This window comes from Pelecanus crispus, chromosome 3 (assembly GCF_030463565.1).
Source record: "Pelecanus crispus isolate bPelCri1 chromosome 3, bPelCri1.pri, whole genome shotgun sequence".
NCBI classification, from domain to species: domain Eukaryota; kingdom Metazoa; phylum Chordata; class Aves; order Pelecaniformes; family Pelecanidae; genus Pelecanus; species Pelecanus crispus.
The window spans coordinates 102,395,448-102,421,733 of record NC_134645.1 but is presented as its reverse complement, the minus strand read 5'-3'; the positions used below and the strand labels follow the sequence as shown (position 1 = coordinate 102,421,733).

At 37.0% G+C, this 26,286-nt stretch overlaps 1 protein-coding gene across 1 annotated transcript in view; it reads right to left on the bottom strand.

Annotated features, from left to right (window-relative positions):
* The window catches only part of LOC104027713 (protein eyes shut homolog), a 961,671-nt gene that overhangs the window by 51,530 nt on the left and 883,855 nt on the right, over window positions 1-26,286 (bottom strand). The window contains exon 41 of the mRNA XM_075707654.1: window positions 6,206-6,378. Coding sequence (XP_075563769.1) covers window positions 6,206-6,378 — 173 coding nt within the window. The remainder of the gene's footprint in view (window positions 1-6,205; window positions 6,379-26,286) is intronic.

Below are 26,286 nucleotides of genomic sequence, written 5' to 3'. Positions count from 1 at the left end.
TGAAATAATAAGTGATTTCATTGCTCAAGGATGAAAATATGAGTCTGAAAAACTGGTAATACAGCAGTGACCTTAATAGTGTGTGAGTGTGCCTATGTGTGTTTTGTACAATTTTTATGACATTCCTCACATTGGAGGGGAGGGGTAAATTAAGGCCAGCTAAGAGCACATGACCCAGAAAATACATTCTCTTGAACGGGAAGAAGAGCAACCCTGATCAGCATTCCCCAAAGTCTCTTACCACTGACCCAAAACCTTGTGATGCAGATTTTTTTTTTATCTGAGGAGATTCCCTTTGGGCATCTGCTGTCACCGAACTGCACAATTTAGTCTGCAGACCCAAACAACTCTGAAGGTGACATTGTGTGCCAAATATAGCTGCACAGAAGCAATTTGCTTGCAGGCTGATATTCACTCTACAGAGCTTGGAGCAAGTGACTATTCCCACTTCAGCACTTTGAAATGAATTTTATCCACGGGGGGAATACATCCTACAGAAAATCTGCTGGAATCCTTTGGACTGTGAAGCATTACCATAAACGCTGCTCAGAAATATTTCAAGGGACATACAGATTGCTGTGAATGCATGCTTTGGATGGCCCTTTTCAGTGTGTGTTTATTAAATACAATGTCACAGTTAGGACTGCATTTTATGCTGTCACATATGTACATATGTGAAACACAGTGAAACTAAAACACTGAAGTTTGGTCTAAAACACTGCAATTGACACAGTTACTCATCTTAGCAATGCACTTTGAAATCCTTTGAAATCCTTCCTTCTCCTTTTATATTAACCTTTGTGCTTACAAAGTGCTTGCTCTTGATTCCTGGCTTAACACAATGCTTCATATTATGACCAACAGCTTCCCAGAAGGACCCAGTGTCTTGTATAGCATATAACTAACAACATCATCAAGAGTTTAGAAGTCCAGGTGTTCATTTCCATTCCTGATGAATGAACCATTTCTGCTTCACTCACATTTAGGAGGCCATCCGCAGTACAATGACACCCTGCTATCCTGATATTTCCTCTTTAAAATTTCTGCCTCTTATATATCAAAATTCCTTACACTCAGCTATTTCAAACATACTGGCCTTATATTTTACAGACCATATCAGTTTCCTGTGTCAACCAGGGAATGCCCCCAGTCTGTACTTAGATGAAAGTGTTAAAAAAAATACAAAAAAGAAATAAAGGCTGATTGCAGAGACAATAGCAATTGAACAATTCTTTTTTTTCTTTTTTTTTTTTTTTTTTTTGAGGTACAAGAACAGAGTCCTAAACTCTGCTTATTTTGGTGAGATACAACAATAGCATTTTTAATAGTTTAGGCTTATTAAAACTATTTGACTTTTATTTCATGTTAACAACAGTGATTTGACCACGTTTATATTCAGTCTGGCCACGTTTATATTCAAATCGTTATAATTAGAATTCTTCGTTTTAAAAGAGTTGAAATATGGTGATATGGACATCTCTTTAACTGTCTGAGCTCAAGCTTTCTCTTTGTATTGAGCAAGCACCACAGATTTTCATTTAAGTCTTAGATTCTATAAAATGACAAATCTCCCTGGATGACAGGCAGTTCTAGTGCTAACCTAATACTCACTTGCTTCCATGAGTTGTTGATATGCCTCCCTGCCCAACTTTTAAAAGTAGAAAAATCAAATATATAAGAAGTATTTTAAAAAGCATTTTACAGAAAAAAATGTTCATAGCACTGTTGGAGAATGTGTATTAATTTGGTCCGAAATGGTGCTATTTGTAAACACTTTCATTCACCAGTGTCATCCTAAATACTGGAGGATATTTACAATCTACAAGAAGCACAATGCAAACAGCTTTTTACTAAATTAAATGTGAAAGGACATTTATCAGACTAGGGCCTGAATGTTGGCTGGTTTCACAGAAAACTACTGAAAAGCCAGAGCTCAGTAACTAGCCTCCATTTAAATGATACAGATCCCTTTATGTACAGCTTAAAAAACCAAAGTACTTGGAAGATTGCGTCAAGCTGCTCATGTAGACATAGTATCTGTTCCAAATTGTTGCATATTGATGATGTGCATTGCTAAATAGTTCCTGTTTTCTATTTTAGTAAGTGACTAAATTCTTGTTTCAGGCAACTCTGCACCCTGAGTTGAAAGTCATGGGGGCACTTAACTTCTCAAATCAGCAGTGCTTGGTTATGTGATAAGTGCTCACCCACACACACACAAAGCAGCACAGACAGACAATGGCAGGTGGGGGAACTCAATTAATACCCTGCCCCAGCTACTCCCAGCCCTATCCCAGGAGCCATCAGCCCACAACAAATCCACCTCCACAATCCCAGAGGAGCACAGACCCCAAAGGCAGGTGGGAACCTAAATTAAGGATTCAGAGGAAGGGACACCCTGTCTGTGCCCCTCCCAGCGCTGTCCCGGGAGACCCTCATGCCTAGTGTCCAGGTGTGACACCCAGCATGACAAGTCAATGCTGGAGGACCTTTTGGACAGAGTGGTGTAACTGCCATGGGGTATGGGACACATTACAGGATGCAGGTGAAGAACAGTTTGGAATAGCACAGGACTTGTGGGAGGAACCAAAGGTGGGGAGAAGGAAGGAATTAGGTGGTTTGGGGAGGAACAAGTGTGGAAAAATAGAGGGACACAGGGACAAAAAGGGCCAGTCACATATAAATAGTTGGCTGATCAGTACGCTTGTCTGGCTGTGTCCTTCGCCTGATCAGCTCAGCCTGTCCTCTCTTCTAACTTATATTATTATCCTCCATCCCTGGTGGCCCATTGTGCCTTAGCTATGTAGCTTCTTGAGAGACATTTCAATATATAATGGTCAACTTGCAGTCATAATAACATGGTCATCTCGTGATAAAAGCAAGAAAAGATGTGTAGTGAGAGATAATGCATTTTACTATATATATTTTGAAAAATGGACATGCTTTTAGGAATCTTTTCTTGATGTCTGAAACAAGCATAACGTAACTAAGATAAACTCAGAACATTGTTCCCAGCCTGCTTAGAATGCAGTATGATCCATCTGCTTCAGAAACGGAAGAAAAGTCCTTGTTAATCCCAGGACCTTGTCTGTTTTTCCATATTTATATAGAAACAGAAATTACTATCTGTCCTTAAACTTTTGCCTCATTTGTCATCTTTATGGTAGCTCTATAGTTTTCCACTTTTAGAATGTTGTGCATTCCCCATAAAATGATGTACTTTTAACTTGTCATGCCAAGCATTTTGGTTTGGGTTTTTTTTGTTTCATTTTTTTTTCCCCCATTTAATAGTGACAGTAGTTTTATTATCACTTTTTCTTATATATTTGTAGAGATTGATGTTGTTCTTAGTGAGACTTGCAACTCTTAACAGATGGCAACAGGGGCTCTGACATACGAAAGACCTGTAGCAGTGGGCTCATTTGTGGCTCTGTCCACATCTTTACTTATCTTTATTTTTTGTAAATAATCTCTATTGGTAGGAGCAACAATGCTGGCATGAAATCTGCAGTTCTGTTTGGTACATTTGCTATATTTGTTTTATCAAATAATCACTGTAACATCTTGCACATTTCTTGTTGATGAAGACCAAGTATTATTTGATAAGCATTTAGAAGAAACAAGCTTTTCTTCAGTGTTTCAGACACAAGGTAGCATGAACTTTGTTACTAATCTTAATAGTAGAGACAATATTATTGTATATCTTAAATGGGAGATGATTCATTAAAAATGTGTGCTCCTAGACTTTAAATTTTATGGACCATTTATTTCTAATAAATTTATTTTCTGGGCCACTCATTTTGTTATAGTAAAGAATTAAATTTGTCTTCTGTTTCTAATATAATTTACATAGTTCTATGATTGTAATTAGGTGATCTATCATTATCTTCAAATACCTCACCAAATGTATGGCTTTGATGCTGCTAGGGCTATCCCTAAGGCTGCACCCAGCCTTCACTTCATTGTGTCTCTGTTTCTCTCTGTGACTCTTTGTTCAGTTTTAGCATATGTGATAAAAAGGCCTTTTGCAGCTTATTTTAAGTTTCAATGCAAAGTCCAGCTTAACAAGACTTCTGTCTGTGCTCAGTTTATTTCTATTCCTTCTAAACTCTTAAGACACTGTTCAATAAAATAATTTGTCATATTTCAATAATTTTTTATGTTGTGGGTTTATTGACCCTAGATTTATAGACTGTCCTACAAAGCTGGGTGTTTCCCCCCTTTTGTTTGCTTACAGTGATGATCCAGAGATTTCCCTTTTAACCAAATAAAATTTCATTCTTTCTGTGCTTTCAAAGCCTTCAGCTCTGTAGTCTAACTAAACTAATGAACTTGTGTACTTTCTCTCAATTTAGGCTCTCTCAATTTTTACTCAGACTCTCAGTTAGAGACATCCAACTACAAAGAGTTGCGGAAGAGCCTCATTGAATGACTACAGGCAAACAGCATTAGACGATACTCAGTGTTGACAGATGTAAATTGAGGTAGATTACAGAAACAGTCCTAGCCTTAGATACAGAATGGTGGGCTCTGAACTCGCCATTGGCATTCAAAGAAAGAGGTGTTAGGAGTTTTAACAAGCAGTTTCATGAAAATGCCAGTGTACTCATAAAAGGAAATAGAATGGAAGAAATTGTTAAGAAAAGGACAGAGAGTAAACCAGAGAAATTTCAAACACCACTGTATAAAGCAGTGGCATTACCACACCTTGAGTACTGTGGTCAGCTCTGGACCCTCATTTTAAGGAGGACGCAGTGGAACTGAGAAGGAACAAAGAAAGGCAGCCCGGATGATGAAAGATACAGCACGATTGGTGTCCCAAAAATGAATGAATCAACTTGGACTATTCAGGAAGAATTTTGGGAGGTTTATAATAAGTATGTATATATATATATATAAAATCAGGAGAGGCATGGGGAAGGTGAAGAGAGAAACATTCATAAAACAGGGAACAACTTTGAAACATCCATTCTAACACAGAAGCTTGAGGCATTAATGTCATTAGCCATTGGCGCAGTTAAGCAAACAAATGGAAGTACTTCTGAGCAAGCTATATACTTAAGCTCTGGAGCCCTGCCACAGGATGTTGTATATCCAGTTTATATAGACTCAAAGACCAATTAGAGAAATACATGGAAGAAAAGAAATGTATCAAGGGCTAACCTAGATATCAACCCCAGCACATGAAGTGCCAATGTCTTGTGCTACTGCAAGTTAAGAAAGACTAGCAAGGAAATATCATACATGTTTCATACACTTGCCTATATATTTGCTATTGGCTATCAATTATCAGGGTTAGATGAAAACATGGATAAAACATAAATGTTCGTCTACTGAAAATTTTGGAAATTAAAATTTTAAATAAGAGATAAAGATGTATATAATACGAAGAAAAAGACAATGTAGACTTTGATCCGACCTGAACATTGCTTAACATTTATTTTAAAAGAGACTTCATATGCACTGCTGAATCAGCTCAGAACCAGTGATTATTTCCTATACACAGATTTTTCAATCATTACTTCTTGCTATGTTGAGTGCTAGGGGAAAAGAATACCTTGGATGTTCACACACAGGAATTTCTGACCTAGAACACTCATTATAATCAATGTTTGAGGAATAAAAGCCCTTCATTTGATAGTATTAGTCAAAATGACCTATTTACTTAGCTTTATTAATTTCCCTTCATCCTGACTCCTGTTTCATAGCAAAGCACTTGGTAAATTTTTGACCTGAAAAATGAATAAAATTTTAGCACCTGATGGTATTTTTACAGTCCAGGAAGTATTGTTTATGCACTCCTTTTATTTACAAAATGTACAAAGTAATGCTTCCCTATGTAGAGGAAAAATCAAACTACAGGAGAAATTAATTTCTCCAAAGGAGCTCTCAGTCAAATCTCTCTCAGCTTTTCTCCAGGTAAGTTACTAAAACATCAGACATTAACGGGTATTTCCTAGCTTGTCTACTGTCAGCTTCTTTGATCCCTCTGTCTCCCTTTTTCTGGCCAACACTTTTATGAAACAGCACATGGGGAGGGTGCTCAGCTCAGACATTCTTTGCTTGTGACTGGATTTTGGGCTGTGTTTGTAGGTGGGGAGGTGGTCACTTTCAGTGTTTTGCCTTCAAAGCATTTGACCTGTTTCTTACCACAGCTTCTATGAATGAGAAACTATGACCAATTCAGGAAGAATATGGTTCTTACCATCACTGCAGAGGATGCCAGATCTTCCATATGGACAAAGGCAAACAGCATCTTGCCTGGACTTTGGAAAACACGTAGCACCGTTTCCACATGGATTTTCATCACAAGTTGCGAACTGGCAGAGTTTTCCAGAGTAGAGTTTAGGGCATTCACAAAACCAATTTTCTGCATCACTGACAAATTCAAATTAAAACCAAAAAAATATAAGTACCAAAACACACTTAAAAACAGGATGAGTTTTACATTCACAGAAAATCAGTGACATTTGACTTATGGCTGTAATATATTTCTTTGTTTTTACTCTCTTAACTTTTTTTTTTTTTTTTTTTTTTTTTTTTTTGCTTGTGTACCTGGCATTAGAGATGCCAGGATGCTTTATGAGTGACTTGAGTTGACAGGTTCTTTTGGGTTTAATTTTATATTTTAATTTATCTTTCCTTTCATGGTAAGATGTGTGACTTTTCTGATGTCTCACTAGTTATTTGTGCTGCTGCTTTCATAACATAGTTGAAATAACTGCTACACTAAAACAGCTCTTCTATTATGTCTGAAAAAAGGAAAGAAAGTGGAAAAAAAAATGTAAAGGTACTAGCCTACTTTGCAAATCCAAACATCATTTGTACATTCAGATATTATATATACCTTGTGACAACACAGTAGGATGTAAAGAAAAACTGAAATATGAATACTTACAGTAGTGATTATATTGAAATTGAACCAAAATAAACAGCTAATATCTCTGCTTTCATACATCTTATGTTCTCAGTCATAGAAAGAATATTAGAATAGGCAAGGGAAAAAGTAAGTTGTAATCGGTCTTGAGGGGTGGTAAAACCAAACGTTTAGAAATGTGCATATTCTGTTTGTATGAATTACCTTTTTTTAGTATACAAAGATAGCACAATGGCAGATATGGTAGGAAAACCAAAATCAGATAGTAAAAGCAGAAGTATAAGACATTCCCATCTATCACTTACTATAAATATAATTTCATTAAAGGTCTTATTTGATTTTCCCCTTGTTTTATGACTGAAATTAGATGGCAGCTAGATAGGTCAGTTCATGTGATTGCTACACGTTCTCGGTATTGAACAGAAACATGTCTCTCTTATACTTAATAAGGTCACATATGCCTGTGGGTATGAATGCAGAAGACATGATGTGAGCTGTATCAAACCACAGTCATTATGTTTTTCCAGATAATAGCATAATCATTAGGCTGTTCAGTGATAAAATGTCAAATACATGTGATTTCTAAAAATCTGTTCACTGCTTATAATATCCATGCAATCAGGTTAGAGAAAATACTTTGGAGCTGAGAGAACTCCTGCATTTTTTAAAAGAGGGAAATCAGTAAGTCTTGTGACAGTCTTTGTGCCTAGCAGTTGATTAGTGTGTTTCTAAACTGACCACCCGCAGTTCTGGGGAGTGAGGATCTCAGCTGGAGAGTCTACCAGAATGAATCTCATGAATAATGCCTCCAGACACCTTTGCAAAAGAAAATTGCTATCAGCTGCAATAATAAATTTCTGTGTGTAGCCTATTCTATTTATAGATCTGCGGCAGACACCAGCAGAGGAATGTAAATGAGATACTAGATTGCTTTTGTTTGTGCAGCATTGAGAAGCCTGCTTTCAACAGTTTTAATATCAGCATTACACAGTTCAGCTAATTAAAAAAGCAACAATAAATGGAATTCTTCCTGGAAATCTACAATTGATGGTGATGATCTCTAAAACTAGTTATCAGATGTATTTCTGTTTGTTTATAGATGAGAAGACAGATCATAGCTGCTGACTGCCAAAATACAGAGACGTTAGTCTTCACCTTTAAAGAACCAATTTTTATACATTCTTCTATTGAGCTATATATGTCAACATTGGCCATTTCTTTTTATAGTCTTACTTTTTCTATTGTGGAAAAGATTAAAAATAACATATGTCATAACAAATTGTGGGAACTTTATTGTTACCAAAATGAGCAATGTTCTAACATTTCACTATTGATGCCATAACATCCTAATAACAAAGAAGAGTGATTCCCAATGAGGCAAAGAAAACAGTTTTTAAAAAGTTCTACAAAATAACATGAAGCTTGAAAATATAACAGCTAACCACACAGAAAAAAAGCCACAGCAAATTCACAGGAATTAGTATACTGAAATACGAAGTCCCAAATTACTTCTTATTCTCTCTCAAAGCAGTCTGTCACTGTACTTGGCTAAGAAGCGGTCAAGGTCTCCCATATTCTGCTGAATTAATCTCAGCTGCAAGAAACACATAAATGCTTGAATGACCAGGGACTTTTCTCCTCCCAAGTGGATTTCATGATTTCATGATAAATCCAAGAAACAAATGAAAGGGGACAGCAAATCAGAACGGTAATATCTTTTGCCTACGCTCTATACCTGTGAATGGCTCCAAGAAAAAGTCATTGGGTAATTACATACAGGAGCTGAAGAAAGTGAATAAGGCATGAAAGAAATGAGGAAAATATCAGAATTATGAGGCTGCAAAATTACAAACAGATTTGGAGTGTTTTGCTGAAATGTGTTGTATGTCTATATTAGTCTTTGAGTTCAGATCCAGAGTGTGGTTTTGAAGCAAACCTCCTTGTTGTCCCCAGGTGAAATGCCTTGGTTCACATTGTGGAGTGGTCTCAAGAGTACATGAACTCAATTTCTTTCAGATGAACCTGCAGCACAAGATTGTCTCACACCTCAGGTACTCCAGCTGCTAATGGGCATTCAGTCCACGGGGCCAGACCAGTCTAGTGTGAATTAAAGCTCCCTGAAACATGAATAATGGGGATGTTGGGTCCTCAGCACTGATCAATTTGCCCTGTAAATCTACTCCTATTTAACTACATTATCTGCTAATATGGATGCAGATTTACAAGCCATCAAAAGAAAATCAGACAGCCATGGTGTATATTATATATCAAAAAAGGCTCCAGATTTTAAACTGGAGTACTGACAAACTCCAGAAGTAGATAGAGAAAAAAAAAACCTAACCATCCAGAATCATATGAAGGAAGAATGTCACAAATAGTGACAGAAAATGGGAGAAGAGACAGAAATAGTGTAGAAAAGGAATGGAAGAGACCAGAACAATAGTCCTAGAAGAGCACCATCACCTCATGTCATCAGCCTTATGATATATAAATAAAAAAGTGTAGGGAAGATGAACTGTTCTTTAACATTCTTATAATCCTCCTCTGAGATGGTAAGGGACACAATTTTCATTACCATTTCCCATCTTAAAAAATTCCTTTGCTCTTTGGTCTAGACATTACATTGGAAAGAAAATCATCAAGAAGCATTTGCAATTATTGCAAATATTGCAAAAACTGCAATACCAATGATATTGGTAATTCAATAATACAAATTCTTCTCCTTGAATCAGTACTACATCCATTAATGAAATCAATGTTTTGTAAAAGACTGACACCTTTGGGATGCCAACACAGGTTTTGATAACTTTTTTTTTTAAATATTGCACAATGCAGAGGAGACTGGATTGTAACATGTTAATAATACAGTCACAGCTGTATTTAACCACAGTTTGTCTTTTAAACTAATTCTGTTTTTAAAAGAAAAGATTATAATCCCTCTGTACAATGTGTCATTGACATTCATTTGTACTCTAGTGATACAGTGCTGTGGTTCTCCAAAGCAGAGTATAATTTTCTATATGCCTGTGCATTTTCCATCTCTAAAGTGGGAGCACTATGTTCTGTGATTCCTGTGAAAGCACTATACATGCCATTTGTGTAGTCATATGTGAGAGGGCTTCTCTGAAAGGAAGCACACTCAGCACCCTTTAATCATGACAGTGCTAGGCTGAGAATGTCAAAAACTATGTGTTGCACTGGGTTCAGTATTTAATGACACAAGTTCTTTTAGTGCTCTCACTATATTATCTGGGACAAAGCTAGGGAAGTTGGATGGAACAGCTTCCCAAGCTTCTTCAGTGAATAAATAGTAGATTTAATTCAGTTTATTTTAAAGTTGTTACTATTATTTATTCCTAGTGCCATTTTGTTTTAAATTACTGGAAACTGAAAGGAGCATCATGCTGGATCAGTTTAAACTTTAAGTTGAATTACACTTCATGCAAAGATTTGTTAAATTTAGTCTAGTCTACCCTTGACTGGCTTAGAGTAGACTTGGTAGTGTAGGTTAATGGTTGGACTGGATGATCTTAAAGGTCTTTTCCAACCTAAACGATTCTATGATTCTATAAATCTCTTTCTAGAAAATACCAGGATAATGTAAAGGTGATTAGGATCTTCCTTTGAAAGCTTTGTGTAATAGCCAAATCTGCAGAAACTCATTGCAGCCAGAAGGATAACCTTATCTCATCAATAATCTTAAAAATATCAAAGGACAATATATAAAGGAAGCATTTCTTCCTTGTGCACAGCAGGCGTTTTTCTAGTATATAATATATCTGCCAATCTTTCCTTGTATTATACAGCTCCCAAAAATCAATTCAGCTTTCCTGCTGCTTTAGTACTTTCATGCAGGTTTCCTCAATTATGGTATCTTCTCTAGATCTGAGTGCTTTTGTTAGCTTCACTGTTTTGAATCCTTTTTTCCCCTATCAGGAATTATTATTCTGCAAGCTCTGGTGATTCACTTTAAATTTCCTTTCCTTTCACTGAAAGCACTTTCTAAACTGCTTCTCTTTATATAAACAACCACTGACAGGCTCTCTTTAAAACCAAGTCTAAATCACTTGTGAACTAAATTGGTTTTGAAAACTCCTAGGGAAAATATTTCCAGATTAGTTGTGTGCACTCATGGAAAAAAGCTTTTACTTTAAATTTTCTTTGAGGCAGGCTTATACTTAGAGTTATACTGGTTCTAGCATGGACTAAATAGGAGCTCACATTTAAAAGAGACTTCCAAATTCTTTGATCCAGGTTAAAAGTATTGGAATGGGAAGGTTCCAATTCCACTTCAAAGAGGAGAACAGGAGTGACAAAAAGGTTCCAGCACCTCACTTGCCTGCTGCCAACATACAATAAAGAGACTATTGCATAAAAAATGGTTCATCTCAAACAGAAAATTAATTTATAGGACCCAACTAAGAAATTTAATTAAATAGATGCTTAATCCATCCCAGTCAGACAACAATGAGCATCTGCTCAGTCTTATCATTAAGCATATGTATATGAGTTTTCTTGAACAAGAATCCACTCCTGAAACAATACCTAAACCTTAGAAAGTTTACTGGAGTTGTGTTTGAGTTAGTTATGACTTGGGAAGGGCAGAATTTGCTTTATGGAAATTACGAAGGAGGAAGAGCTCTGGCTTATGGGCAGAATATCTATTTCAGATCTTCAAAGATGTCATTATTTTCAGGAATTTAGTACTGTTAAAATTTATTTTAAAACATACCCATTCAAATATCTAACACAGTACTATCTAACTTTTCAGGATAATGTAGCCTCTTCTGAAGTCTTTTATAAACCCTTTTAACCTCCATTTTCCACTCAGATGGTGAATATACAGATGATTCCCCATCACATGAAGGATACACATCCATTAAAAAGTATGATGCATAAGAAGTCCTGAGCTGTAATGTGACAATTATGACCATTACTGTCACACAAGAGGATAGACAATTGTGGTATCAAGCACTTCTGGACACATACACTTAATGGTGGATGGTTAAGTATCCCTCAGGAAAAAGTAGAATAAACAATGGTGGGTGAGAACAATTTATATGGGCAGCAATCCCTGGCCACATCTAGGAAGAGAAATAATGGTCTGTCAGGGTGGGTCCATTGTAAGGGCTGTCATTAGCTCTGACACTACTCCTTTCCCTAGTCACCTCAATCTTTTCAGTTAAATCTACATTTTCTCTTTCCTTGTGTTGTATGGGAAAAATAGTAAATAGATGTTATCATCTGCTAAAATGTATTTATAAAAATGAAATGAAAATTTTTTAAAAAAAGTTGAAAGGCTATGAATTTTGGTAATAAAAAATTAGCACTATGTGAAACATGGCCAGGGAAGCACATAAACTTTTTCAACAGCGTAAGGTAGAAGCCAGATCTCCACCTCTCACCGAAATCACATGCTGCCTAACTTCTGTTTGTTCTTTGACAATGTCTCATAATTCCTTATGACAGAAAGTTTCCAATGGCTCCCAGCAGTCCCTAGAGCCCTAAACAGCCTTTGCTTCAATATATCTACAATCTGCAGCAGGACTTGTAAGCACAATATCCAAAGCAGTAACACTGAACGTTGGTGTGCAGCATATTGCTTGTTGCACTGTTTTCATTAAAGATGTATTGTATACTATTACTCATTTTTGTTAGAATTTTAAAACAATCTTTTAGCACAAAAACATTAATTACTTCAATGTTAGATGAATTTATAGGTTGCAGAACTATCTAACTTAGTCATTCGCAAGATTTCCAAAGTGTCCTCACAGAGCAACCGCAGTTTGCTACACTGATCATGAGGAGATGGATAACAACAAAATTGAAGAACAAATCTCAAATAGTTTGTAAAATAACAGCATTTACTTTAAATTCACAACATACTGATTTTGAACTTTAATGACTATAATCTAAATCCAGAACTGTCTGCTGTGGAAAGAGAAAAAAAGTTAGTGTAAATCTAGGTGTTTGTGATACTTTTCTCTTTCTCAGTTCCTTCCTAATAATTTTTTTATGTTTCTAAACCAATTTTTTATTTATGTATTTATTATTTTAAACTTTCATAGGTGTAAACTCTTCCTACTCCTTTCTGAATTAACTTACAGCAAGTTTTCATAACCACTTCTTCACTGCATTGTCACTAGTTCTATTTATTTGCAACTCTAATAATCAGTGGCTCAGCATTTTCTTCATATCTATTTAGCACCCGTTACCCTCTCTATTTTAAAAACTTTCTTAATTATAAGGAGTTGATCATTGGTACTTTCTTGTAAGCCTGGTCTATGTACAAGGCTGGAAGCCAGAAATCTCTTAAGAACTCACATAGAAGGGTAAGTTAGGCTTTAAACTTGCAGGGCATCATCACCTTCCCACAGTGATTTGCCCTGTTCACACAATTACTTCCCAATACCTCCTGTTAATTGAAATCCACAACCTTCTTTTCAATCCTAGGTACCATCTCAGGTCCTTCTAGTTTCAACTCAGTCTCTGAACTTTCTGTTTATAGCTCAACAAAATGGAGATCATTTTACCATATGCATGTAACACAGTATAATATTGATGTATAAGAATTAATGTTTATAAAACATGTAAAATGAAATGTACCCTAAGCTATGAATAAAAACAGCAATTACAGAACGCTCTGTGAAAACCTGACAACATCGTAATGAGACAGGGTAGACCATAGCTGCTTTGAACTGACATCATCTTTACCATTCACTTTGGATGCTCCCTTTTCTAACAATCCTACAAACGCCACGAGATAAATTCTGAATGAATTAACTTCATGGAGGAGAACCTGAATTGAACTATTCTTAGAGGGTCCATCTTTCCACATTATAGCTGCACCCTATGTTTCTCAGTGATTGCCAAAAGAAAATTTGTACCTCGCTTGTTCATTTCGTAATGAAAACACAAAACTGGGTGCACAGGCATGCACTCTGCTTTTTGTCTGGACAGCTAACAGAATCACAACAAGTTTTAACTGGGACAGAGCAGGTATGATGATCATGCGGTTCCATGGAAGGGGATGACTATGAGCCATACTTCTACAACAATATTTTAACATTAATGAGAAAGTCACATCCCTCCACTTTGCCTATTCAAAGCTTGCATGTAGTTTCTAATTTTGTAATTGTATTTGTTGTCTATCCATGGGCCTTGGGAGCTTGCTGGTTTTTTCGGATTCCTTAAGCTGACACAGCTCCTCCCTACAAATCATGCCTCAAAAGAGTAAGCATTCATGGACAGATAGTCTCTGTGTTTGCACAGTGGCTAGTGAAATGTAGCCCCTTGTTCCTTCTACCTATGCATTACAGCAAATATGATTAAATAATAACATAAACTAACATATATTAAAAAATGTACTTTTCTTGTACAATGTCATGGTGTAATTAATATAGCAAAAATGCACCATTGACATAATCAGTTAAGAAAGCAGTGCAGGACACTGCCTGGACTTTTACACATTCTTTAAAAGAGTATAACTTGAGATATAACTGAAAGTCATTTGCCTATAGAAAATATTTTTTCAAGCTCCTGGTCAAATGAAGTTAATGTCTATATATACAGCATAGGAGGCCGTAGCCTCTCAAACGTCAAATCCTAGGAACATTGTGGGCTGAGTTCATTTCTATTAGCACCTAAATCTATTATGAAGCTTGAGGTGAAATATGAGTGACACAAGCAATTGCATTTACCATATTTTCTACAAATTTAGTGCTTATGAAAGGTGGCAGATTAGCTGAAATTCTCTGGTTGGCACAAACTAGATAATGTAAGTTTCCTTACCAATGACCAAGGTAATTTCTCTGCCTCAGAAGGTAATTCACACCCCTGTGCCTTTTCAGTCTGTGGTTTCTTTGACTGACAAGAGCTTTAATTCTAATATAGATAACTCCTAGAGAATTAAAATAAGACTCTGGGACGTTCCCAAAGAGCTTTGTACAGATCTCAGACAAAACATCATCAGTGACATGATGTAGCTAAATTGGTTGGTCACGTTTGAAGAACACTGATCTTCAGGAATCACCTCACATATACTGGGAGATAAAGTCTAAAGCTAATTCTTATCTCAGCCCAACAGTGGTGCTTCATCACTGGACATATATCTAATTACATTGTAAGCATGGAATGTGTGGTGCCGAAATCCAGAAAAAAAAAAGAAATCTGGATCTTTGTGGTTCTCAGAACAAGAATAGTAGTATTGGCCTCCATCAGGCATTGCATTCTTATGTTGAATGTAGTATAAAGACTTCCCACAACAAGAAAATACCATTTTTTTGGACTTCCAAAACAAAATGTCTCTTAAAGCTTCTGGGTGTCTGTCCTCTGTCTGTCTCTTTCTTCCCATCTCTTTGAGATTCACTTACTTCCCCATTGTAGTCCAGATATCTTGCTCTACTGTTAGGAATAAGATAGGAGAAGAAAACCACAGCACTGTCTTCTTTATCCTATCTCTGGGGTACCACCAGCTCTCAGAAGGAGTAAGAAATCCCTGCAGCACAGGATTTCTGTTTATATATTAACTGAACTGTAGGAAGTTAAGGAAAAGTTCATAGATTCCTTTTGCCCATGGCTCTATCTGAACATCTATAATTAATTCAGACTAAGCTATTTCTTTAAATAACAGCAAAGGTAGGTCACAAAAACAGAAAACAAAAAGCAGTTAAGAAAAGAGGTGCATTTGAAGGACCAAACTTTGACCTGTCTACCACAGCTTTCTCCTACTACAAATTAAAGATAACATATAGAAGACTGCACAAACCTTTTACAAAGACTAATTGCTTAAGCTTGCACCACCGTTTGAACATGAGAAGGGCAAGAGAAGTGCTGAGTACTAGAACTACTGACAACATTGACTGAAGTCAAAAGTTAACAATCACTGTGTGCTTTCAATTTTTTTTACAATATAGTCTTTATCAATAGCTTGAGTTGTTCTGTCTTGTAAGTTGACCTTTTACTTTGATTGCTGCCTCAGCTCTGAATTTCACACATTCTTGGATGATGGCTATGATTTATGAAGTATATAAGATGCCCTAAAAACTGTGAAATCAAATGCTATAAAACTGAGCATTGGCATTTTTCAAACGTGCAAGAACTGTAACTGTTAAGAGTTGTTCCATTGTTGAGAATTAGCATAGCTGGGTGACACACCAGGCTAAACTAATAAAAAATGTAACAGAAAAAGTCTGGTTTGCAGCTGACCTTTATAATTGGTACAAAAGGCAATTTGTGTACTATTTTCTCAAACAGACCTAACTTAAAATGCTATGAGATTAGTCTTTCTTTAGCTTGCACTCAAGAGGTCAGATAAGCCAGGTAGTCTGACTTATTTGCAGCAAAAGGTAAATGACTATCTTGAAAAAGTAAATTACAGGAGAATTCATGTTAGAGGAAAACCATTGCATCACAGCATCATTAGCAGTACTGTTATTTGCTTCCAGACTTCCGCCAGAGAAACGAGTCAGTTCCTCTTCCTTGTGTCGTGGTTTAACCCCAGCCAGCAACTAAGCACCACAGAGCTGCGTCCTCACTCCCCCCCTGGTGGGATGGGGAGAGACTCTGAAGAGTAAAAGTGAGAAAACTCCTGGGTTGAGATAAGAACTGTTTAATAATTGAAACAAAATAAAGTAAATGGTAGTAGTAGTCGTAATAGTAGTAGTAGAAGTAGTAGTAATAATAATAGTAATAGTAATAATAATATACAGAGCAAATGATGCATAACACAATTGCTCACAACTCACCATGCCCAGCCACTCCCCAAAGGGCGGTCACTCCCCCTGGGCCAAGTGCCCCCAGTTTACATACTGAGCATGATGTCATATGGTATGGAATAGCCCTTTGGTCAGTTTGGGTCAACTATCCTGGCTGTGCCCCCTCCCAGCTTCTTGCTGGCAGAGCATGGGAAGCTGAAAAGTCCTTGACTTAGTGTAAACACTACTTAGCAACAACTAAAACATCAGTGTGTTATCAACATTCTTCTCCTACAAAAAACCAAAACACAGCACTGTAGCAGCTACTAGGAAGAAAATTAACTCTATCCCAGCCAAAACCAGGACACCTTGATATCATGATGCCGATCCATTTCTTTACGTTTATGCAGAAGAGTAACAGGAAGCTGTTCTGTCAGTTTGGGTCTACAGGCTATCTTATCTTGCAAAATTCAGGGGAATGGAAATAAGCTGTTCTTTTAAATAAGATGCTGGAACTTACAAATTAATCACTAAAGTAACCCAAATTCAGACTGGAAATACATATGTAATCATTTACATTTAGTCATAGTGGTGTTTAGAGTAGTTTTCTGGAAAAAGCAGACATACGATTCTAGATTGTTTTCTGGGTATAGGGTGTCCATAACTAAGGTTTAGCAAGACAGTGTCTGTGACAATATTAACCTTTGAATGTAAATAAGCTTATTCACATCTTCTGAACATTTTTTATTTTCTGGTGTGTGTCAATATGATGTCTATCCACGTAAAATAAAGAGTACTGGAACAATTGCTAATAACTGATATTACTCTGTCTTATTCTAATGTCTGAATGTTTCACAGATATGGTTGTTCGCTGCTGGGTGGAAAGAGCAGAACTTCAGTCTCTAACATACACTGTACTCTTCTGACAGAAGGACTTCCACCCCACTGATTCAGTAGCAAGGATGATGATTTGAAAGTTCTGTCGGTATTTTTGCCACAAAGTTTTGAGGCTAAGTCTACACAGCAGAATGAGGAGATCATGGAAGTAGAATTAAATATATTTGACTTAGCTTTAATCTAATTAGCACTGTTACCACCTGCAGTGAAAACATGGCAGGATGTTGCATCCTGACTGCTAATCCTTCAAGGAAAGCAGGGCTTTTATTCCATTTACTAGCATGTATTGATATTACTGCTCATTCTGTCTTCATGAAAACTACCTTAGTTGTGCCTTTTCTACAACCATTATCTCTTTATTTTGCTTTATAGGCATGCCCTCTGTGTATCCATAGAAACAAGCACAGAATGAACTGTGATGCCTTGTGGTCACATGTTTGTTTTGAAGTTACCACATAATGGAAGTGAGAGTGCCTTAAAAATACAAAAAGCATGGAAAAAATAAGGGGCTAATGCAGCCAGAGGAAAGAATACATTTTAACCCTTCCTTTTTACTTCCTTCAGTCAACTTATAAAAAACATAGTTACCAAACACAAAATAGCTGCAATATTAATGCAGAAATTTCTTACTTTGGTATCAATTCTCCTCTAAGTGAAATGCACATCAGAGCTAGTAAGCACAACTGACTATTCCAACAGCTCAGTTAATAGGTTGGGGAAGAAAGTTAAGCATCCTGCTTGTGGGTACACAATGATTTAGTAATGACAGTATGTGCTTGGAGTTTTCCCAGGCTTCTAGGTTCAGTTGGCCAAATCAGGACAGCTCTACTGAAATCGGTGGTGCTCTTGAAAAGTCACAGCTTTTCACACACTGTAACACAAATAGGCATAATTAGAATCAGAAATTTAATTTTGGGGTGCTCAGATGGAAGAAGGCAAACTGGAATCCCATTCTCTACTTCTGGACTGCTTATGCTTTAATATTAGAAATCTATTGACAAAAAGAAAAAGTAACCCCGGAGTACTGACTAGAACCTCAGTTCTCTCAATTTCTGTTAAATGCCTGATCAAAGGTAGGGGCAGATCCCCTACTGATTATTCCCGGTCCAGAGCAACAGACTTTCACTCTTGCATTGCTGGCTGCAAAGTTCTTCACTTCTGAAGAGGAGGTAAAAAATGCTCCCAGAAAGCTTCTGAGAGACTTGGGTACTTAAAGACTAACTTACAACAGGGCCTGGAGTCCAAAAGTTATTTGGCACTTGTACCATAAACTACCCTAGAATCAGGAGAACTTCATAGAATCTGAGGTTATGTAGCATTTTTATTTTACAGGTGTAAAAATTAAAAAATACGAATGTCATCTCTTCTGGCCAAATGAATTATACAACTGTTAGTCAAAGAAGAACAATTTCTTTGTTAAGTGATTCCATTTTCTGACATGCTTTGTAAAGCCTTTTTAAGAGATTCTGGACTGGAAGGCAATTCCTGGAGTTGAGGTCCCCCCACAACTAAATAGCTTTCACATCAAAGAATATGTTTCTCTTGAAACTCCTACCTGTGACTGAATTTCCAACACAATAGCTTTTAATGTGTTGAAGAGTGAGACCATGGTGTGAATGTTCAGCTTGTGTCTGAACCAGATGAGTGGTTTCATGAGGATCATAATCTTCAGCGCAGTGGCAGATGCTTTAATGCAGACAAAGATCTCCATGAAACCACTTAGCAACTACAGAAGCTGTTAAAACAGCTGAATTCTTTGATGCACATGCTTCTCCTCATTGCAGAGAAAAAAAAAAAAAAAAAAGGAGTTCTTGCTTTACTCAAGGTCATGGAATCCTGAAAAGTTAATACTCAAAACTATGCTGTTGTGTGACATATCAGAATGTGATACAAATCAAATGCCTCCAAAATCAAAATAAAAAATATTGAATTTGTATGCAGAGTCAGTAATCAATTTTTTTAGTGTTGGATGTTGAAGAAAAGGGTACAAGAAGGCAGGAAGTCCTACTGACGTACAGCTATGATTGTATTCTCTGCGGTATATAACCTCTGTACTAAATTGACATGAATTCAGGGGTAGAAATGTAGTAAACAATATATTGTTGTCAAAAACAGGTATAGTTTTTCATTTGTTTTCATGTTAATTTTTAAAATTTGTTTTGTGAAGTCCTGACTTTGTTAACACTCACTTAGAACATTTTATATGTGATCTATGTAAATACGGACTATCATAAGCAATGACATAAATCGTTAGGTCAGTTTGACATTGTATCATCTATGAAATAAGGGCTCTAAGAGACCTTTAACTGCAACTGATATAAACCATAGTTGATTATAAACATTTATTTACCATTTTTCTACTGAACTACATTTAAAAATGTAAAATCAACAATTAGAGTTAATTAGTATATTCTATTATATCATGAGCAAATTCCTTTAAAATCTCATTTTCCTTTTGTACCAACATTACCATTTCTTTTTAAAGGTGGCAAAGAGATGAGTAACTGAACTGTTTTAAAATATGGTAATATTCATAATCTTTTAATATGTCAAACAACAATAAAATTCATGTCACAGTAGTATTTGTGGGAAGGGGACCTCTGGTAGAGGTTTCTGCTAATGCAACTGAACATGGAATATCTTCACTGGAATTGAATCTGCATTGTAATTGTAAAGAAAACAGAGTAAGAGTAGTTTGTGTTGCCGTTGTAAGAAGCCGGCTCAAGTCCTCCAAGATTCTGCAATGCACAAAATCTTTTCTGGCAGAAATTTCTGTAACTTGGATGGCTACCCTTAAATGTATTTTCTTGCATGTAATATAATTCTATGTCTTCTAGTATAATCTAAAACAGTGTTTATGCCAAGGTATCATTTATGTGTTTCCTGTGTTCCAGCAATTGGATTTATGCTAGACTGGAAATTGCAGTACTGGAAGAAAAAAGTGATTCATTGCTAGGATGCTTCTATGGTAAGCTTTTCCACTGCTGTAATTGTTCAACTCCACAGGTGGTAGCTATGGCAGCATCACTTGTGCAGAGAGAATACCGTGCAGCTGGTGTTTTAAGGAAGGTTAAATTTTTTATTACTAAAAGCAGTCCTATACAGTGCAATACTTATAAATGGCATTAATTACACCGTAACTATTAAAGAGTAACTGATGCACAGTGAGAGTGTCTGTAATAAATGCTAAAAATAGAAAAACATAGATATTATGGAGTGACTTAGTAAACAAAGAATATTTGAAGCTGTACAAGTAAAAGTTGTAAGTAGAAGACACATAAAAAATCGTTGACATAGCTTTAAAAAAGTCTATGATATATGCAATTGTAACTAAGATTTTGGTATATTTGTCCATTTTACCTAAGGGTCACTCTAAAGTGGTGTAGTTATGCCCCAAACATGCAAACTAATCTATTTTACACAGGACTCCATAAATCCCAAGTTTTAGGGAAGACAAGAAAAACATAGCTTTTGTGGAGCCCCTTTAGCACTCTATTTGTTATTTATCAAATATCTTTTTGTATATGTAGCTAAGCTGTGCGGTTAATGTGATACAATAAGATGCAAGGAGCACTAGAACTATGAATTCATCTAAGAATCACCAGCATAAATCATACAGGATCACAAACTGTACATTAATCACTCCTTCCTCATACGTCACCACCTGCCAGGGGGTGGCTGGTAATGTGCCCTCTCATATTCTTAAATAGTTGCAGGCAGTGCCTGAAATAGCATTATGTCCTATTTTATGAAGGTTAAGTATCCTGCAGAAAAGGCATCGTCCTCTTACTACCCAAGCTATTAAAAAGCCTCATCCCCCATTCATCATCATTTCAATAAATACATTGCTCTGTAGTCACTGTGCACTTCTGCCTGCCAGGGAATGCAACCCTCTGAAGAGCACAACCTGCAGCACGTCCCTACCACCTGCCATACTGCAACAGGAGAGCTTTTCCAAATGCACGCCAGAGAACCTGTGAGAAAGCCCCAAAACACACTATTGCACCCAATCTGATGACAAGAAGAAAAAATTCCTTCCCACTGTCCCAGAAGAAATTAGCGCAATGTTCACAGTGTCTCGCAGGATTCACAGCTGTGCTCTGACCTATGGATGAAAACGAGTGATCTCTAGCAAAAGAGTTGTGGCTGACGAGGCAATATCATACACTCTTTCTTTTCTGAGATATGAAAAAGAACTGGTGATCTATAGGACTAAATTTTGATGTGACTTATTAACTCATCCGAGAAACTCAGAACCCTTTCTTCCTCCAGGCAGGCAAAGCCATACTCCCTTTTAGCTTACATGATACGCATTCTTGAAATGGAAACATTTTACTTCTAAGAATTGTCCTGTAGCCAAGACACAGTGACACCAGGATATGCCTCCTCACCTGAAACAGTACAGAGTAGCAGAGACACACGCCATTTTTTTCTTTCGTTACTCTGGTAACGTTTCCAAAATTAAGAATTTTGAAATATTATGAGTGGCAAAGAGAAAAGTGGTGAAAAGTGAAAAGCCTAGTGATTACCCTCTATCATATTCAGCAGCAGAATAAAAGATCTCTTTTTTTCCCCAAGAAAATGCTTTCAATTAAAAATGCTTATATTTTTAAAGCTAACTTTTACTTTCATTATCCTATTATTATCACTACAACACTTCTAATACTTCAAACATTTCATACTGATGAGATAGTCTGCCTTATGACAGATATTAGAAAAAACCATTAGTTTAATTTTCTTCTGAGTTGAATTTTATGCAGGATTTGAAACACATGAGGTTTTTGTTGGGAACTAGCATTTGCTAGAGACTAGACAGGTCCCGCATGCATTAGATTTAGGTCAAAGTTTGTACTTCATTTATTCATAGTCTCTCACTCCCACCAAAGAAGCCAACTGCTGCAGAAGGAACAAACAGTGAGGACATTCTCCCTCTAAAACCTAAACAAGACATAAGGCAGGTGAATGTGGACATAATTTATGATTTTATACATTGACCTGTTACTGACGTGTAATCTACTGGATATTTCATAGCTTACTAGTGTTGCAACAGATCAGAGAATCAGGCTCTCAACATTTATTCCAGCTAGCTGTACTGGGTCTGGCTGGGAAAGAGTTGATTTTCTTTGTAGCAGCCCCTACGGTGCTGTGTTTTGGATTTGTGACCAAAGCAGTGTTAACACATCAATGTTTTAGCTATTGCTGAATGGTGCTTGCACAGCATCAACATTTTCTCTGTTTCTCACTCTGAGTAGGCTGGGAGTGGACAGGAAGTTAGGAGGGGACAGACAGGACAACTGACCTGAATTGGCCAAAGGGATATCCCATACGGTATGGGATCATGCTCAGCAATGAAAATTGGGAGGTTGTCTTTCCAAAGCAGCTGTTGCTTGGAGACTGGTTGGGCATTGGTCTGCTGCGGGTAAATGATTGCTTTTGTATCATTTAGGGTTTTTTCCTTTGTTTTCCTTCACTTATTAAACTGTCTTTATCTCAACCCACCAGTTTTCTTGCTTTTGCCCTTCCAGTTGCCCCCCATCCTGCTGTAGGGGAGTAAGCGAGCGACTGAGGGGTGCTTACCTGCTGGTCAGGGTCAACCCACCACACTAAGTAACTGAGAAACTCCAAATGGGCCTGGGAGCTACTGCAGCAGGAACCGCAATACAGTCACTGTGGAGGAGTGCGCATTTGGTTGCTATTCAAGGACGAATGATGTGCCCTGAAGACTGGAAAATCTGGACTTTGCAAGGGACATTAACTTCCTGCAATTCTTCCACATTTTGATAACAACAAACATTTGTCAGAGTGAGTTCACTAGCAGGTCAGGATTTGTGTGACAATAAGGCTGCAACACATTTAATCAAGAAACAGAAAGCAGAAAACCTGCATATCCTTAAAGGCTTTCACACTTCATTTTTGACTCTGTTCCTGCTGGCCCACAGACCACAGCAGACTCCTTGCCTGGGTTCTGTGATGGCAAATACAGAAAAACAACTCCCCTGGAGTCAGTATAAATCCCAGTAGCATGTCCACAGAGCTATGAATATGTCCTTGGAGTTGACACTAAGGGGGCTAAGCAGCACACTGAAATATGCAGAGATTTTTTTGGTCTGGCCTAGTGTAGTCCTTGAAATCCAGGAACAAAAAGGACTGCAGAGGAGGCAGGCTGCATGCTGTCAAGGGAAGATGGGGAACTTGTATCATTATCAAGCCATTTAGTAGCTCTTACCTTTGCTTAACACCAGTGATCTCAGAATAATTGTAAGCGTTCTTGTACAAAGAAATACTGGAGGGTGAGACCCAAGAGGATGGACCAAAGCACACCAGGGACTTGATTCTGTAGGGTGTTCAGTGATACTTATAGATACTAGCTTTGACAAGGAGGCAGTGTTGCTTCACATGTTATTTGTAAGGGTATTTCAGAGCATTCAGAATTAGAATATTGCTTCCACTGTTGGCAAAAGATGGTCAGGCAAAGTTCTGGACTTGCTGATCTACACTGGATGCTAGGTGTGTCCAGTGTCTAGGACCAACAACATCAAAACCAATTCAGTATTTTCCCAAGATTTTTAAGCAGGTCAAGCAGCAAATTACAGAGACTTGCAGGGAGAAACATACAGGAATGCTACACCTGGTGCAACTATATAAGAAGACAGGAATGTAAGAACAGTTACACCTGGTCAGACCAATGTCCATGTGTACCATTATCCTATCTCTGACAATGGACAAAACTGTCATCTCACAAAAGAGGATAGTTATAACGCAACATTAAGTGACATTCATCTTCTTGTGACCTGCAGCAAAGGACATCTTGAATCATACATTTTTCACAGTCCTTAATAGATATTTTTTCTCCATGAACCTGTCTGATCCCTTTCTAAACCCATGTCAGTTTTGAACATCTACATTGTGTGGCATTGTTTCACTGCTTATGTATGAAGTATTACTTAAGTATCTACCTCTGTTCTGTTTGAATTTGTCTCCTTTTTTCATGTGATACACACAAGTTCTTCTATTAGAAGATGAACAATTATTGTCTATTTCCTTTTCTCAGGTTTCTCCTGATGTTGTAAACATCTTTCATAACACTCTTGAACATCTCTTTACCACACTAGAAAATCTCAAGATAGTCTGTTGAATGGAGTCATTCCATTTCTTCGATCATCCTGCTCACCTTTTTTCCTTTAACTTCATCCCTCTCCTTTTTGAGATGAGCGAATAAAATGACAAAAATAATGTGGGGTAACAGAGCTCTATCGATTCATATTTGTGCATCATGATGGCTTTTTTGTTGTGGCTTTTTTTTTTCCCCTTCCTTCTTAATTACTTACTCTTTGCTTTCTGAACTGCTACTGAGCACAGAGCTGGTGTATTTCATAGTTTATTCAAAAACTGTATCAGAGACAATTAGAGCCTATAAAGTTCCAAAACCTTTCCTGAGAGGTAGCTGCTGATTCAGAGCCAACCCTTCCATTTGCAAAGTTAAGATCTTCTCCTTTTTTAATGTGTTTTACTACTCAGTATGTATTAACTTTCTGTATGTTGAATTTCCATCCACATTTATTTATCACTCAGTCACTCAGTATTGTGAGAAATCTCATACAATTTTTCACAGTTTTCTTGGATGGCTACAGATCAGCCTTTAGAGGTAACGGATAAGGTAATATGAGCAAAATGTTATAGTGGACCTTGAGCAGGGTCAAGAACCAACTTGCAGCCAGGAATATTGTAAGGATGGCTTACCTACCATAAGCTTTGGGAAAGACAGCAAAACCTCTGTATCTAGTGAAGCACATGCCCTAATTCTTTGCCCTACGTAGAATAAAGCTTTTTAATATTTCAAATTCTAGAACACAAGGGAGAACAGATAAACAGTATCAATGCACCAGACACATGCTTATGCCTGGTTAAAAGATGCATCTGGTAACGCAGTTGCAACTTTCCCTTTTAATTTCAGGCCACCTTTTATGTCTTTATTTCAGTTAATGCTTAAAAGTAATTCCACAATCATTAAAATTATTACTCCAGTTAAAAACAATGAATTAAAGAAAGTTAGGAAAAGGCCATATTCTGTACAGTGAAAGCAGTGAAAATGACGTCTTGCTTATTACATCACACCTGGCTGGCTTTAAACCATTAAAACGCCTGTTTTAGAAAGCTGTTAATTGTATTCTAAGATGCTCTGAAGTAAAATAATATGAAGTTTGTTTCAAAATATGTTTCCATTCAGAGCAGGTTAAGGTAATTTATCTCAAAAAGCTGTTGTGGAGAGATGATAAGGATACAAACACATCCTAATTGTGAAGTACTATCGGCCATTTCCAGACTATAAAGGAAAACATTATTACGAGTTAAGGTGGAAAATGATGATAAGAAAACATGACATTCACCTGGAATTTTGTAAATTTACATTTTCATCTATCATGTCCATTTTTCTAGAAACCAGCTAATAGAGCTACTAAGGCAGAGAAAATTGATAAAATCTAAAGTAGACTTTCTGCTGTCTAGTCTCCAAATGTCAGTAGCAATACATTCAGTGTTATGAATGTCCTGAAGGCACAAGTGTCTCCTGCTCTGATGACTGTGATAAGTAACATTTCTCAGGAAGGGCAGCTGCCATTGAAAATCACATTTTAAAACTGGAAAATCTCTAGAAAGCAAAGAATCAAAACCACAAAAAAACAGATGACTGCCAAACAGTCATCTGCATTTTGAATAAATGCTTCTGATGGTACAAGGCTCATTACTGTTCAGTTTCTGATAAGTTCTGCTGTGTTTATGCAGAAGATATGGTAGGATTAGAATGTGCTAAGAACCGTG